The following is a 17,565-nucleotide window of genomic DNA, read 5'->3' on the forward strand; positions in this document are numbered from 1 at the left end:
GGTTTCAAGTGCTAGTATCGTCCATAGATGTTTCATTCTAATGATTTAATTAATACAAAGTGAAAAAATTTAACGGTTTAGATTTCACTGAATCAAAATGTCACGAGAGAGGATCCTAATCTTACAGTTAAAAATAGTTTAGAGTGTGATGAAAACTAAAACATCTAATGTGCAATTTTGCCTCACATCAAGTTTTCACCACAAGTTTCAAATGGAGAATAAATATGTTTTACACTTATAACCTATTACTGAATGAATTTACTTGATGAATCATTTAAGCAGGCCACCAAAACCCTTAGTCTTAGAGGTTGTCACGTATTTACTTTTTAGTAAGTACGATTGGTGTCCATTATGGGACCTCGTAAAATTGACCTAGACCACCACTATAACCCATGTTGGGTTGCCGCTCCTCATGTTCAAATCTTATGACCATCACAGTGAACAAAAAGATAACAACTCCAACCAACAAAGAATCTAAAGACGAGAAAGTGCCATAACAGATATGCCCTCATCTATGGACGAGCTATGCGGCCACTATAAAACTCTAGAGGATGATGTCCTCCATATCCAACAATGCCAATAAGGCGTAGACCCTAGTGACAAATAAGTGATGTTAAACCCTCAAAGTCTCTCAGACGAAATATGGGAGGCGTTCATTCTGGAGAAATTTAAGCCGCCTTTGTTGGCAAAGTTCGACGGGCACAATGATCTGTATGAATACGTTGCCTCCATTTACACCTAGATGGACATATTTGGAGCCCCTAACTCTTACAAATGAAAGCTCTTATTTGTCACCTTTAGAGACGCTGCCCTAAGATGGTATATGGGCTTGCCTTGGCTCTCCATTATCATTTATTAAGATTTGGTGAAGAAGTTAGTCCACCAATTCACAATAAGCAGGAACAAGAAGATGGAGGCCACCAACTTATTCAACATTCGTCACGACCCCTAAGAATACTTGAGATTTTACCTAGCCCGCTTCAATGGGGATACAATTAAGGCGATTCATCAAAATCTGAAAAATGTTCATAGAATAATTCCTGAATGGGTTTAGGGTGGGACACTTCAACGTGTCTCTCACTTAAAGACCAGCGATGTCCTTGGCTGAAGTAGTGACATATGCAAAACTTTACATCGAGGGAGAAGAAAGAAACGTTGAAAAGAAACAAAATTTTTATATAAGAATAAATGTTGACAATTAAATAAAATAATATATTAAGAGAAAAGCCAAGCGCATTTGAATATGCGACATCTTAGTAGTTCAGATTTAAAAAATGATTCTTTTTTAAAATAAATCGTATATATGCGACATCTTAGCATTTGAATATATAGTATATTTTGAAGCGGGTAGTTTTTTTGGATAGTTTTATGAAATGGTGGCGGCTTGGATTGATTTTGTAGATTTTGAAGCGGGTAAATTTTTTGAGAGTTTTATGAAGTGGTGCTCTTTTTGTAAAGGAAAGGGAGTTAAAAAAGGCAAAGAGGGTTGTATTTGGTTGGCAATTGTTTGGTGCTTGTGGATTCTTAGGAACAAAATTATTTTTAAGGAGGAAGATTGAATTTTTTTGGATGTGATTTGGAACATCAAAGCTAGGGTGTGGAGGTGGTCTTTTATAGGAAATATTACACATACCAATTGTAACTTTTATGAGTTTTGTCAAAACCCTTTGTTTTATATCTCTTAGATTTCATTTGGTGTGTAATCTTTCTTTTCCGAGTTGTTTTTCGGATCTTTTGTTATCGGGTTTGAGAATTTCCATTCTCCTATTAATGAAACTTGCTTACAAAAAAAAACACTACAAAAAGGAGAACAAGTTAGTCCCAAGGATTACGAGAACCTAAAGAAAGGTATACATAACCTATTCTTTACAAAATCATTTTCAATCCCTAAAGGGATGGAATAGAAAAGGACAGTAGAACCAATGCCAAGCGTAAAATTTGCCAAAAAATTGGCACATGAATTATCTTCTTTATAAAAATGGGTGAAAGTTAGATGCGTGAAGTTAAAGTGAAAGACGCAATATCGCCAACGAATCCTATAAATAAAGGGAACTAAGTTATGGTTGGAGAAAGCTTTGACAACCAAACTAGAGTCGTTTTCCATCCAAATCTTAGGCCAACCCCTATCAATAGCGATTTCCGTAGCACGGACCGCCGCTCTAAATTCGGCATAAACCGAAGTGCCGCACTGAAAATTCTCCGCAAAGGCAAGGATAAAATCTCCCCAATGATTACGAAAAAGACCACCTCCTCCCGCATTAGCATTATCATGAATGAAAGCTCCGTCGCAATTGCACTTTATCCAACCAAAAGCCGGGGGATTTCAAAAGACTTCTTTAATAGAGGAAGCCTTAGGAGGGATGATGTTAACTTTGAATTCTTTGATGAAAGAAAACTCATGCATGTTGATATAGGAAGCTTTGAGAGACACATTACTGAAAATTTACACTTGTGACATAATTCAATCAATAACATAGATAGCGGAAGGCTTTCTGCTATGGTGCTTGGCGGAATTTCTGAGCTGTCAGAGGATGAACCCTCACATTGTTAGAATATAATAGTTATTCTTAAAATGTTATTTTATATATTTTATCATTTTATTAATTTTTTTTTATTTTAAAATTTTAAAAAATTATGCTACTTCAAATAGTTTTTCATAAGGCTTAAATAGTCTTTTGGTCCCTGTAAGTTGGCGTGTTTTTGATTTTTGTCCCTTTATCTTATTTTTCTTAGAAATGGTCCCTGAATGTTAAAATCCTTTTAGTTTTAGTGCGTAAAATTAAAATTCGCTGAAAAATTCGAAGGAAAATCTGCAAGAAACCTGCAGATTTTCTTACAGATTTTTATTTTAGGGACTAAAATAAAATGAAATTCAACATTTGAGGACTTTATCCCCAAAAATAAAAATATAGGGATAAAAAATAAAAACACGCTAACTTACGAAGAATAAAAGACTATTTAAGCCTTTTCCATAAAAATCTTTTTTGAAATATAACTTTTAAAAAAAATTATAATTTTGACTACGTTTTGATCTTAAATAATATATGTTTATGTTATACGATGTTAAAATTAATCTTTTAATTTAGAAAAAATAAACATTAAAAAAATTAATTTTATAAAATTAATTTTTAAAAATAAAAAGAAAAAAATTCATTTTTTTAAAACTTTACAAACGGATTCGCAAAAGCACATTTGTCCTAGTTTATTCAACTGACCTATTTATTGCAACCTTGAAAAACGTTGAACAAATTACAGCCTTTCACAACGCTTATACCATTCGTTATTACCAGAGGAAGTGAATTTGGTTTTGCAAAACAGTCAGAAACAAGTTATAAAAACAGTGGAATGCATAGTTATTTTCTCAAACATAATTCTAATGAGAAAAACAATGTCTTCATCCTTATGTCATCATCATACCTTATTGTTACTTCTCATTTTCTCTTTTCTCCAGGACCCCACCCAAGCTATCAAAAAAGTAAGTTTTTTAACCTATAGTTTTGTTACCATAACTTATAACATCATTTGAATTCATTTCATTGAATTTTTGTTTTAAGTTTCCTTATGTTTTTTTTTTTTTTTCATGTTGTGTTTTTGTTAGTCCTATGTTGTATATCTAGGACAACAACCTTATGGTTCAAGACTTTCAGCTCTTGATGTTGATTCTGTCACAAACTCTCATTATGCCATGCTTGGTTCATACATTGGAAGGTAAAGAATTAAACCTTATTTTTGTGATTTTTTATAGAAAAATTAATGAATTAATTATGGATTTATTTTCCTTAAACAGCACGGAGAAGGCGAAAGAAGCAATATTTTATTCTTATAATAAATATTTTAATGGCTTCGCTGCAGTGCTTGATGAAGATGAAGTTGCAAAGATTTCAAGTAAGATGTGTAATTTTATTTATCTATTAATGATGAATTTTTATGATTATAATACATCATAATTCATATAGTCATTTAATTTTTTTAAATTTTAACACATAGTTATTTTAATTAACTCTTTGTAATTCTTGGTGCAGAAAATCCAAATGTGTTATCAATTTTCTTAAACAAACCAAGAGAACTCCACACAACTCATTCATGGGATTTTCTTGGATTAGAAAGAAGTGATGGTATTTCAAAACGTTCAATATGGAGCAAATCCCAAGGAGAAGATATAATTATTGGAAATTTAGACACAGGTAATGAATTTTGATTATTTATTTATTTATTTATTTATTTATGTGCAATGTGCCTTATGAGATATGATTTGAAGCATTAGATAGATATTATTATTGTTTTCTATAGACATTTCATATATATGTTTTCACTCACCACTTAAGGTTAATTATCAATTTTATTCATTTTGTATAAGCTTTTTCTTTACTAAGCCTCTTGGGGAAGTTAGCATCCCTTCAACAATTTTTTAACATATAAATATAAAACTGTAATTATTCATAGAAATGTGATTTTGAATAAAAATATGTATTTAAATACAAAACTATAATTAAAATAAAATCAATGCTGAGTAGCTAGCTTTTAGAACTCAACCGCCACTATATTAGTTAATAATTAACTGAAAAAGTTAAAAACAAACTCCTAAAAATTTGATCAAATAGTAAGCTAGCAACATCAACGACTGATACACGTTTAAAACTATTCATTGTATGAATGATCGGATGTTTTGAGTTTATAGCTCAAACCGGCTCCATATCTGACAATTGATCTTGAGTCTTGCAGTACTTCAAACACACCGCTCTATTCTTTTGTACACCTATGAGTGGACTTTTCTTTAGCAATATATATTTGTGGGAGACATACCACATATTCACTCAAAAGCTTAAAGTGATAGGTGAGTGGATTCTCCCACTTATAAATGCTCAAGTCACCTCATTTCTAACAAACGTGGGACTTCCCCACATTTGCCCCCTCAAGTGTGGGTCTATTCAAAATGCTCTCTCTCAACTGGAAGCTCTTTCTTCCACATACACTTGTACCACAATTGAATCAAAGGCTTGTGATACCAATTGTTAGTGCGTTAGGAGGAGCATAAACATTGGGTCAAAAAGCAACACATAAGTGAGAGAGACACACCATATTCACCAAAAATTTTAAGGTAATATGTGTGTGAGTTATCCCACTTATAAATGCCCAAATCTCCACATTTATAATCAATGTGGGACTCCAACTCACACTTAACTTATTATTTTCAACGGGAATAAATTTTGTTTCAGTTGTTGATTCTGCAACAATTTCTTGTTTTCTCGAACTCTGAGAGAATATTCTTGATCCCTAACAAAAACACTAACCTAAAGTGGATTTGGCGTCTTCTAAAGATCACGCCTAATCAATATCAGAGTAACCTTACAACTTGAAATATTACAAAACTTGAATATCGCAACTGCTTTTCTATTTCAATCCAATGCTTAAATCTCCATAATACTTCTACAAGCTCTAACTTGGACTTGAGAAAATAAATCCAACACATTATGGTGTAATCATCTATAAAGATAATGTAATATTTTCTCTCTTTAAGTGAAATCATCCTATGAGGTCCAAACATATATGTGTGGATAAATTGCAACTTCTTTGTTGCTCTCAAGTCTTTTGTTTGAAGGGTAATCTTTCTTGCTTACCATATTGACATGCCTTGAAGCTTAGCAAGTCACCATATATCATTGGCATATTTGATCAAACATTTCTTATTTTCAAAGATGACTTAAAAAACTTTATCAATTTATTGATACACATGTAGCAAGTTTTGCTCAATATCATATTCATTAAAAATATCCAAAATTAGCTTTCTATATGTACAAATTTCAATAGCTACAATTCCTTTCCCTTCATCGAGAATAAGTTTACCATTACTAATTCTAAATTTTGATATATGTGATTTGTCTAACTCTCTAAATAGTTTTTGATCATGGGCCATGTGATTGATAAAACCACTATCCACTATCCAACATTCACTTGGTCTACTGCATATTAAACACATTGCTACAAGCAAATCCTCCTTTTCTTTTTCCTCTTGTTCATCTGCGACTCAAGCCTCATTACTTTGTTGAAAATTTCTTCTACATATTCTCGTGTGATGCCATAGCTTGTTTCACTTTCCACAAATTGCATAAGGTCTTCTCTAAAATTTTAAATGAATTTAATCAAATTTTCCATAATGCTTGTAGATATCTCCTATATGTGTGTTTTTTGAGGGAAAAGAGACCATTTTCCTATTCTCCAAATGAGAGATATATAGGAGTTCCTTGGACTTAGGCTTAAGAGTTTGAAGTGGTTTCCTAAAACCCCAAAATATGGAACAGAGTGGGACGAATCCTCATTCCACCATGGATGAAACATTTATTCCTCCTTGACCATTTATCTTGGCCGTTATTCCTTATCCATGTCATAGAGATGTGTGATAGGTGGTGTGAATTATGGGTTTTAACCCATGCCCTATCAAGCAGTTCATCTCAGGCGACCCAACCTAATTGGGCGACCAATAGATCTATATCAAGAAGATATTGCTCATGTGAAAGAGCTCTCTTGACATTAATCTACATGGTCCCTTGTCACTTTCTCATACCTCTATTAGGGCCTATATATCAAAATTATCCCATTCCACAGTCTCTTATGTGTTTCTTTGCTTTCTACCAGCCTTATACTAACGAGACTTCTCATTTTCGACGCTGTGTTCGTCCTTTTTTCTATATTTCTCACGCTGTCTTCTTCCTCTTTGCACCATTTGTGATGCAGTCTTCTTCCTATTTCCACCATTTTCAACGTTGTCTTCTTAATCCGTGCGCCATTTCTATCAGTGTCTTATTTTTCTTTGCACCATTTCAGACGCCGTCTTATTAAATGTAGAATTGTTTATATTAATTATTAATATTTGTTTTCTCTATTTGTCATAGCATATCAGGTTGTTACATAAATATATTTTTTTTATAAAAACATGTTTTTCTGTATCTGATTGTTATAGCATATTAGATGATTATATAAACTTGTTATTTTCTCTATCAAGTTGTTATAGAATATTAGGTTGTTATAGAAACTTGTTATTTTGTCTATCAGGTTGTTATAGTATATTAGATTGTTATAGAAATATGTTATTTCTATATTTGTTTGGTATAATTTATATGGTTAATACCAATTTTAAAATAATTTATCTGTTGTATTTATTTTTTTATGAATAATTTTATGGAGATGGATGATAATGAAGTCGGATTATGCTCACCTTCAAAAGTCTTCAATGGTCTTGAGAATACGTCGAGGGAATGAATTACTGTGTGCGTTGATGAACTCAAACCTGAGACTAACAAGGTATTTGCTACTTTAATAGAATGATAATTTTTATAAAAGTTATGCACATGCTGTTGATTTTAGTGCGGATAATTTGACGTCAAGTGGAAGTATTTTCTTTGCTTAAAGATGAGTCGAGTCTTTGACCAATTCTTTCAAATTTCTTGAATAATTTTTCAAATCTTTTTGAGTGCATTCTAGAGTTTCATAGCTTCCGATCTGCTCCTTTATTATTTGATAACTTTTTGAAGTCCCCGTATTAGCTCTACCGTAAGAAAATAATATATTTTTATGAACACTATTTACACTATTTACTGATCTTAAAAATGGTGTTTTTCTAAGTATGAGTACTCCATGTGAATGACCTTCATAAAATTGTGAAACTTCATATTTATCCTCAATAGTTCACTTAAAAACAATTCAGGGATTACATCCCTCTCGTGTCAATTTTCTTTTTCTAATTTAGTCAAATTATTTTCATTTATAAGCAATTCCTTCGTGTCTATCTTTTTTTCCTCTTTAAAACCCTATTTTAAGCAAAGAAAATACTTCCACTTTAAATCATATTTATTTTTTGTTTCCGTCAAACTGCACACATGCAAACCAACAACATGTGCATACATTTTATAAAATTACTTCTTTCTATTAAAATATCAAATACCTTGCCAATAACATGTTTGAGTTCATCATTGCACACATGAATCCATTCATATTTTTTAGATCACTGAAGACTTTTGAAGGTGAGGCTAAACAGACTTCATTATCATCCATGTCCATAAAATTATTTCTAAAAAAATAAACACATCGAATAAATTATTTCAAAATTGACATTAGTCATATAAAATGTACCAAACAAATAGAGAAAATAACATGTTTATATAACAACCTGATATGTTATAATAACCTGAAAAAAAAAATGATTTTATAACCTAATATTCTATAACAACCTGATACAGAAAAATCATGTTTCTATAGCAATTTGATATAAAAAACACGTTTCTCTAACAAGCTAATATGATATAACGATTAGAGAAAACAACGACTTATAATTAACATAAACAACACCACACTTAATTAGACGATGTTAGAAATGGTGCAAAGAAGAAAAAGTCGACGTCGAAAATGGTGCAAAGAAGAAGAAGACGATGTTGGAAATGGTGCAAAGAAGAAGACGATGTCGAAAATGTGCGTGTGTGTGTGAGAGTTTTTGGACTTGGTTTGAAAAGATTGAGCGGTTTCCCAAAATCCCAAAATGTGGAACGACTAATCCTCCTTCCATCATGGAGAAAGCAATTATTCCTCCTTCACTATTTCTATGGGTTGATGTTCCTCAACCACCTTGTAGACACATGTGATAGGTGATGCGAATCGTGAATTTCGACCTAGACTCTGTCGGGCAATTCATCTTGGGCGGCCCCACTCAATTGTGGGACGCTTAGATTTATTTCAAGCGACTACCACTCATTTGTAGGAACTTGCCCGATGTTTACGTACCTTTTCTCTTGTCGCTTTTTTTTTGAGATACCTCTATTATGACCTAGCAGAATTATCCTAGTCTAGCTTGCAAGGAAGAAATTCTCTATTTTTCTTTCCATTACAATAGGTGGTGTTTGGAGTTGCTTTTTGTATGTTAAATTTCTTCTTATATTTATTTTCCATGCTCTTTTCTCCTTTTCATTCTTCTTTATTCTTGGGTCTGCATGTCACAAGTGATGCCAAGGTAAAATTTGACTTGTCTTTGGAAGTGATAGTTGCTTCAAATCTTCTGTGTAATATCACAAGTATTTTTGAAACTATTCTAGAAATAAAATTTTTGATCCAAGCAATATTACTTTGTTAGCCACGCTAATAAATTTATTAGCATACTCTTTAATTGTTTCACAGTCCTTATTTTTAAAAAAAACTCAAAATTCTATGATTTTCACTGAGTTTTCCTGTTTATGTTCCAAATCTGTTGCTTGCTGGATTTCAGTGTTAATGGCAAAAGAAAAAATAGTATCGCAAATCACAAACAATAGAAACTACTAATATAACATAATTTTAGATTAACATTCACAAGTCACAAGTCACAATACTTTTTATGGTTATTTTGAAATTTATATAGTCTCTTAAATCAAAACTGATTTTTATATACAGACAGTGAAACACACATCCAAACTCTTATCAAATATTCTGTAACTTGTGATAGGTGTTTGGCCTGAATCAAAGAGCTTTAGTGATGATGGATTTGGTCCGGTTCCAACCCGATGGCGTGGAATTTGTCAAGTTGACACAAATAATACCGATAATTTTCACTGCAACAGGTTTAGCAAAATGTTTTATTTTTAGATTTATTTATTTTTAAATAGTCTACTTTAATTTCAGCCTTATTTATGAAACAAATTAATCCTTTTATAAAGGATGTAGCAAATATATATATCTTACTCTTTTTTTTAATGTTCATTATTGATAGAAAGCTTATTGGAGCAAGATATTTTTACAAAGGCTATTTAGCAGATCTTGGCGATGCTAAAAATGTAACCTTCAATAGCGCACGCGACCTCGATGGTCACGGCACACATACTTTATCAACTGCGGGAGGCAATTTCGTAGAAAATGCAAGTATATTTGGCTATGGAAATGGAACAGCAAGTGGTGGATCACCAAAAGCGCGAGTTGCAGCCTATAAGGTGTGCTGGCCGCCACTTGCTGCTGGTGGCGGATGTTACGAAGCAGACATTTTGGCTGCTTTTGAAGCCGCTATAAGTGACGGTGTTGATGTGATTTCCGCGTCTCTGGGTGGTACTCCAGTTGAATTTTTCGAAAGCAGTGTTTCTATAGGATCTTTCCATGCTGTTGCTCAGGGCATTGTTGTAGTAAGCTCTGCAGGAAACACAGGGCCTTCTCCCGGCACAGTATCTAACGTGGAACCATGGTCCATCACAGTTGGTGCAAGCACAATGGATCGATCTTTTACTAGTTTTGTTACACTTGATAACAAGAAAATACTCAAGGTATGTTACTAAGCAAACTTCGATTTTTATATAAAAATGTTACTGTTATATGATTATATCACAATGATGTTCATTCTCTTGATTTTTAGGGAGCTAGCCTTTCAGAATCCTACTTGCCACCTAACAAGCTTTACCCTTTATTAAGCGCAGCAGATGCCGGAGCTCATAACGCATCTTCAGCTGACGCGTAAGAATATTTTCTAGCAACCTTTTTAGAAGTTTTGTTTAGTGAATATAAATTCTATCTTAATCTAATTTATTCCAATTTTGTAGTTTGCTTTGCAAGACTGGAACTCTTGATCCGACAAAGGTTAAAGGAAAAATATTGGTTTGTCTTCGCGGTGACAATGATAGAGCTGACAAGGGTGTGCAAGCTGCTCGTGCTGGCGCTGTTGGTATGGTTTTGGCTAATAACAAAGACGGAGCGAATGACATTATAGCTGATGCTCATGTGCTTCCTGCTTCACATATTACCTTTAAAGATGGAATCTTCCTTTTTAATTACATCAACTCCACCAAGTAATATATCCTGGATAAATTCTTCATAATTTTTACGAACACAATCTTGATTATTCTTACATAGCATGTATGATACAGGTCTCCTATGGCTTCAATTTCTAGAGTTGAAACACAGATGGGTGTAAAGCCAGCTCCATTTATGGCTTCCTTTTCATCAAGAGGGCCTAATCCCCTTGATCCATCAATCCTCAAGGTTAAATATATGTTAGGGTTTTTTCTTATAAAACAATGTGAATTGTGTCATTGTAATTTTGGTTTTACGTGTTTCAGCCCGACATTACGGCTCCAGGAGTTGAAGTAATTGCTGCTTTTAGTGAAGCTGCATCTCCTTCTGATCAACCATCTGATAAACGCAGATCTTCTTACAATACTTTGTCAGGAACATCAATGTCATGTCCACATATTTCTGGCATTGTTGGCTTAGTTAAATCTATTCATCCTGATTGGAGTCCCGCTGCTATTAAATCCGCGATTATGACCACAGGTAACGTAGATTTTTTATTGATATATCTGGTTTTGGACTCCAATTTATCATACAATCTTAATCTTAATCTTACAATCTTAATCTTAATCTTACGTTGCAGCAAGAATAAAAGATAATACTGGAAAACTTATGTTGGAGTCGTCGCTGCAAAATGCAACTCCATTTGCATTTGGTGCAGGGCATGTCCAACCTAATCGTGCCGTGGACCCTGGACTTGTTTATGACCTAAATACTACGGACTACATGAACTACTTGTGCAATCGTGCCTATAAAGGTTCTCATCTTAGTGTGTTCTACCGCAAGCCATACACTTGTCCGAAATCTTTCAGTTTAGTAGATTTCAATTATCCAACAATCACAATTCCTAACTTAAAAATTGGACAGTCACTAAATGTGACGCGTACACTTACCAATGTTGGGCCCCCAAGCATATATGTGGTTCGCATTGCAGCAGCTCGCGAGGTTTTAGTCTCTGTTGAGCCTAATGTACTAAACTTTAAGGAAAAGGGTGAAAAGAGAGAGTTTAGAGTCAGTTTGAGTTTGAGGCCTCTAACTAATAATAATAATAATAGTACTGGTGAATATGTATTTGGGAGGTTGGATTGGACTGATGGCAAGCATCATGTTAGGAGTTCTATTGCAATTAGGCCACAAAACTGAGGTTTCTATCTTACTAGTATCTTTCTAGTCCATACACAGTTTATTGAGGTGTGCAAGTTTCTTGATAACTCATAAAGTGATTATATCAATATACATGTTCATATGGCTTACATGTTTCCGGTTGAAATAACTTTTATTAGGATAGGATTTGAATCTTTGACGAAATAATCCCGTTCAAATTTTACTCATTTTCCAACTCCTAATTATTATGGTCACTTTTTCTGAAAATCAAAGTGTTTAAATTATACTTTTATGAATTATTTTTTTATTTTTATTTTTGGTTAGGGCCGAAGCCCAAAAGAAAAACAACTGAAAAGCAAACTCTTGGGCACAAGAGATATAATATATTTTTAGAGTTGAATTCAAATTCAAAACTTTTAATTCCAAAAAGATTTCTTGAATACTTCCTAATTCAAAAAATATATATTTATATTTAATGATTTTTATTAATATTTCAAATTTTAATTTTAGTCCCCTATTAAAAAAAGACATATTTTAGTCGTTAAATTTTTTTTATGCATTCAATTTTAATTCATGTTATTTTCTAAAATTTTGAAAACGGTTTAATTATCCTTTAATTTTAAAAATTTTGAATAATTTTTTTATACATGTTTAGAATAATGTAAAACATTTATTTACTAAATTTTAGAATTTTTTTAAAACGAGAAAAATTAAATATGAATTTTTTAAATTTTAAAAGATAACGATAAAAAGTAATGTAAATCTCAATTTAAAAATCAAATTTTAAGTTTTTTGCAAAGAACTTTTTAAAACGTTTTAAACATGTCTGCAAAATAATCATTAAAAAAATATACATTAGTTTAACAGTAGGGACTAAAACTACGTGCAGTATAGACTAAAACTACATGCATAATAATTTTATAGGGACTAAAACATGTCATTTTTTTATAAGCACCAAAAATAAAAATTGGTATTTTATAGAGACCAAAATATATTTAACCATAATATTAATTATTAAATTATTTAAAAAGGTTAAAGGTAATGCACTGACAGTGTAAAAAAGTCCAATAGAAAAAAATTGTTTTGTCATGTCATATAAACTTTTTAAAAATTACAGTCTGATTTATCCTGATTCATGATTGTGATTGGTTGACAGTGTAAAACTTTTTATATTGTCATGGCATCACCCATTTTCTCTATCAAAAATACCTTTAATTATTTTTTATAGAAAGAAAAAAGTTGTATAATGAAACAATAAATAATTAAAGGAATTATAAAAAAAGATAAATAATTGTATGACAAGAACAAATCACAACCGGTTGCTCACTAATCACAACAATCCGTATGGGAATAACTACGACTATGTGCAAGAGATCTGTGGAAGGAATATGGAGACTACCTTGCATGTTTTTCGAGATTGTCCTCATGCTATGCAAATCTGGAAAAACAAAATTTCAAAGAATTTTATTAGTAGTTTTATGCAGTTGGATCTGATAGAGTGGGTGAGCCTTAACCTTGGAGCTAAAGGAAATGGTGGGCAGTAGATGGGAGGAGTACTGGACATTGGCATATCATTGCTTATGGATGTGGAGGAACAAAGAATTGCATGTTGAAGATTTTATTTATCCTCACAATATAGTCCAGCAGGTAACTTAAATGGTTAGAAATTATGAAATGACCAAAAACCAGGATATCTTTGTTTCAAAGGTGAGCACTACTTTGGTTATGATTGGTTGGAGTCCACCTCGGAACTCTTGCTTTAAATTAAACACAGACGTAGCAACTAAGGATTTGATTACAACAGGGTGTGGTGGTGTTATTAGAGACACTAATGAAAATTGGTTGGGAGGTTTTTCTAGGAATGTCGGCAAGTGCACTGCATTCATGGTTGAATTATTGGGGGTATTTGAAGGCCTTAAGTACACTCAGAGATTAGAACTTCGAAGAGTGGAGCTTAATATCGACTCTGTTGCAGTTGTGGAGTCTATTAGAAGGGTTCCACAAATAGTTTTGAAGAGCATGCGTTACTTCGTCAAATTTGAAGATTGATTGATCTTCATAAGGAGGTGTAAGTCGTTCATATTTATAGGAAGGCAAACAAGTGTGCCGATGCTTTAGCAAATGATGGTTGCTATCTTGATTTTAATTGTATCTATTATGAATTTTCTCTTAGTCACATTGGAGGGTTATTGTCAATTGTTTCCATGGGAATTTCCCATCCTAGATGGTTGTCATTGTAATTTCTTTCCTTTTGGGCCTTGGCCTTCCTCTTATAAAAAACAACAACAAACCTTCTCCCACTAAATGGGTCGTCTACGTGGATCAACTTGCGCTATAGTATTTTATCCAAGACTATACTTCAATCGAAATCGTTAACCTCGAGATCTTTGTTAACAACTTCTCTTATGGTCTTTCTAGGTCTTCATTTCCTCCTAATTGTTGATTTATCTCCATCTAATATACTCTTTTTATCACATATTCTACATGTCTTCTCTCTACATGCCTAAATCATCTAAGTCTATTTTCAACCATCTTCTCTACAGGTGCTACCCCAACCCTCTCTGTAATATTTTCATTTCTAATCCTATCCTTTCTAGAGTTACTACACATCCAACAAAACTTCCTCGTCCCTACTATATTTACTTTATTCTCGTGTTGATTCTTAACGGCCCTACATTTTGTCCAGTACAACATCGCATGATTTACATTCCCTTCTATTTCTCCATCATTTTGTAATATGGACTCAAGATATTTAAACTTTGTGAGTTGGGGAATAATACGGTTTCCAACTTTCACCTCTAGAATATAAACATTTCTTCTTTTGTTAAACTTACATTCGATATACTCTGTCGTACTTATGCTTAAGCGAAAACCACGTGTTTCTAAAGCTAGTCTCCAAGTCTCTAATCTCTCGTTTAAATCCTCATTTGACTCTCCAAGTAGGACTATGTCATTTCCAAATAAAACCCATTTCGGTGCTAGCTCTTGGATGTATGATGTGAGTACATCCAAAATTTAGGTAAAATGGTAGGGGCTTAGGGTTGAACCTTGACGCAAACCTATTGTAATGGGAAATCATCGGTTTATCCACCTTGTGTCCGGACACTAGTCAATGCCACATCATACAATTCTTATAGCTCAAATATATTAAATCCTAACCCCTTTCTTCTATAGGGCTTTTCCATAAAATCTCACTCGGTACTCTATTATACGCCTTCTACAAATAAATAAAAATTAAGTGCAAGTCTAGTTGATTTATCCAATATTGCTCCATCACACGTCGTAGTAGATATATCGCTTCCATGGTCGATCTTACAGGCATAAAACAAAACTGATTTTCAGTGACTTGATTCCTTTTTCTTAACCCCCGTTCAATCACTCTTTTTCATAACTTCATGGTATAAACCATAAGTTTAATCCCCCTATAATTTGCACAATTTTGTATATCCCATTTATTCTTATAGATTATAGCTATAGTGCTTATTCTCCATCCATCCGACATTTATCGAGTGTTTTGAAATATTTTTAGCACGAGAGAGTGAGGAATGAGATATTTCTCATGTTTGTAGATGTCAAAAAGTGAAAGGAGAGGTATCTATTTATAAGACAAAGGTTGGTACAAGAAAGGAAACAATCCATGTGCCAATTAAATGTTCCAATCGATAGTGTCTATAAGCCAATCGATTGGATGATCAAAATAATCGATTGTAAATACCCATTTTGGAAAGTTTGGATATAGATTCATTTCCTTTCATTAAGACAATGTCACACTTAATTATGTACATTGTTTTCACTTACCCAATCGATTGAGAATATGTTCCAATCGATTGGACAATTCAAAACACTAGTCCAAATTATTCTGTCAGCTCCTGATTCATATTTGTCTTCATGTTTGTCTTCAATACATATTTGTAAGTCATCATAAATAATTTATCTTCTTGAGTTGTCATCATCAAAGCCATAAAAGGTTTAGGCATGGATAGCTTGGCTTTGATCAATTCCTGATTTACATGAAAACACATGGTTCCATTTTTTTCCTTTTTGATGATGACGGCATATATCTCATTAAGGTGGCAAAAGAAAATATAGGTCAATATTAATTTGAGTGGTTAAACTCCCCCTCAAATAAGTTGAGAGTATACTTTACTCTTCGTAAGAGTATACTTCTCACATTTTCTCATGATAAAAAAAAGGCGTGTAAAAGATGCAAGTTCAAAAGATCAAGAAGGTCAGTTGGTCGCTTTGAATCTACTTTTGGATAGAAGAAGTCAGATGCTAGAAATTAAATCACATGCTTTGAATTCAAGGATTCAGGTCACTACAAAAACGAATGTCCCAAGCTCATACAAGACTAGCCCAAGAAGAAAGTCTTTAGAGGGGAGAAGAAAGGACTAATGGCTATCTAGGATGATTCTGATTCTTCAGAAGATAACTCTGAGGAAGAGAAAGAAAATGTGGCGCTGATGGAAAGCATAAAAGCATTTGATCTTAAGACTCATTCAAAATCAGAATATCTGAGTCAATCTCTAAAGAGGTATTTCCTGATTTATATCGTTCTAAATTAGAATTATGCTTATATGATATTCTGGAAAAGTATCAAAAGCTTCAGAAAAAATACAAGGATCTAAAACAAGTCCATGTATCTGAATCTGCAACACATAGTAAGCTTGAGAAAAAAATTCTCCACTTTAAATGAAGAAAATTTAATTCTTAAGAATAAAAACTCTTCCCTTAAAATCAAGAGTTCTAAACTTGAGAAATAAATTCTTTCAAAATCTTTTGTAGATTTTGACAAATATTTTCAGACATTTTTGGCTAAAAACATAGATAGAAGTAAAATGACTTTAATACTTTGAGGTTAGTAGAAATGGAAGAAGAGGAGTTGTTTATGTGCCTAAAGAAAAACTTATTTCAAAACCTAAGGCAAAAGCAAAAGCTCTTTATTCTCATTTCTCTTATGCAAATGCATAACATGATTATTCTGCACAGAGATCCAAATTCACTAAGAACTCTGGGAGAACTAACCAGAAAGAACCCAAAAAGAAGTGGGTACCTAAGGACAAGATAGTATATGTTTCAGCATCCTTAGAAGCTACGTTAAAACACCAATCATGGTACCTGGACTCTGGATGCTTACGACACATGACGGGAAGAAGGCATATGTTCCAAAGCCTGGAACTTAAGTCTGGTGGCTTCGTGGGTTTCAGAGGTGATCAGAAAGGAAAGATCATAGACTCCAGAATAGTTGGTAATGGTTCTCTCCCTTCTATTACTAGTATTTTAATTTTTGATAGATTAATGCATAATCTATTGTCCATAAGTCAATTAAGTGACAATGGTTATGATATAATCTTCAATCAAAAGCCTTGTAAAGTTGTTAGTCAGAAAGATAACTCCATTCTTTTCAATGGCAAGAGGAAGAATAAAATTTACAAAATTAGACTTCCTAAATTAAAAGACCAAAATGTTAAATGTCTCATGTTGGTTAATGAAGAGAAATGAACTTGACATAGAAGATTGGGTCATGTTAGCACGAGAAGAATTTCTCAACTAAATAAGCTTAATTTAGTCAGAGGCCTTCCAAATCTGAAGTTTTCTTCAGATGATCTTTGTGAAGCATGTTAGAAATGCAAGTTTTCAAAAACCTATTTCAAAATAAAGAATTTTGTT

General features: G+C 32.9%; 1 protein-coding gene across 1 annotated transcript; it reads left to right on the plus strand.

The window, feature by feature from the left end:
• Positions 1 to 3,251: 3,251 nt before the first annotated feature.
• On the plus strand, positions 3,252 to 12,142 carry LOC131637001 (subtilisin-like protease SBT5.4). Its single transcript, XM_058907575.1, has 11 exons — positions 3,252 to 3,475; positions 3,599 to 3,708; positions 3,788 to 3,885; positions 4,023 to 4,184; positions 9,467 to 9,581; positions 9,731 to 10,271; positions 10,361 to 10,458; positions 10,545 to 10,790; positions 10,869 to 10,983; positions 11,061 to 11,274; positions 11,375 to 12,142. Exons 1-11 carry the CDS (start codon positions 3,377 to 3,379, stop codon positions 11,932 to 11,934), a joined length of 2,358 nt encoding a protein of 785 aa, XP_058763558.1. The 5' UTR covers positions 3,252 to 3,376; the 3' UTR covers positions 11,935 to 12,142.
• The last annotated feature ends 5,423 nt before the right edge of the window (positions 12,143 to 17,565 follow it).

This window comes from Vicia villosa, linkage group LG1 (assembly GCF_029867415.1).
Source record: "Vicia villosa cultivar HV-30 ecotype Madison, WI linkage group LG1, Vvil1.0, whole genome shotgun sequence".
Classification (NCBI taxonomy): domain Eukaryota; kingdom Viridiplantae; phylum Streptophyta; class Magnoliopsida; order Fabales; family Fabaceae; genus Vicia; species Vicia villosa.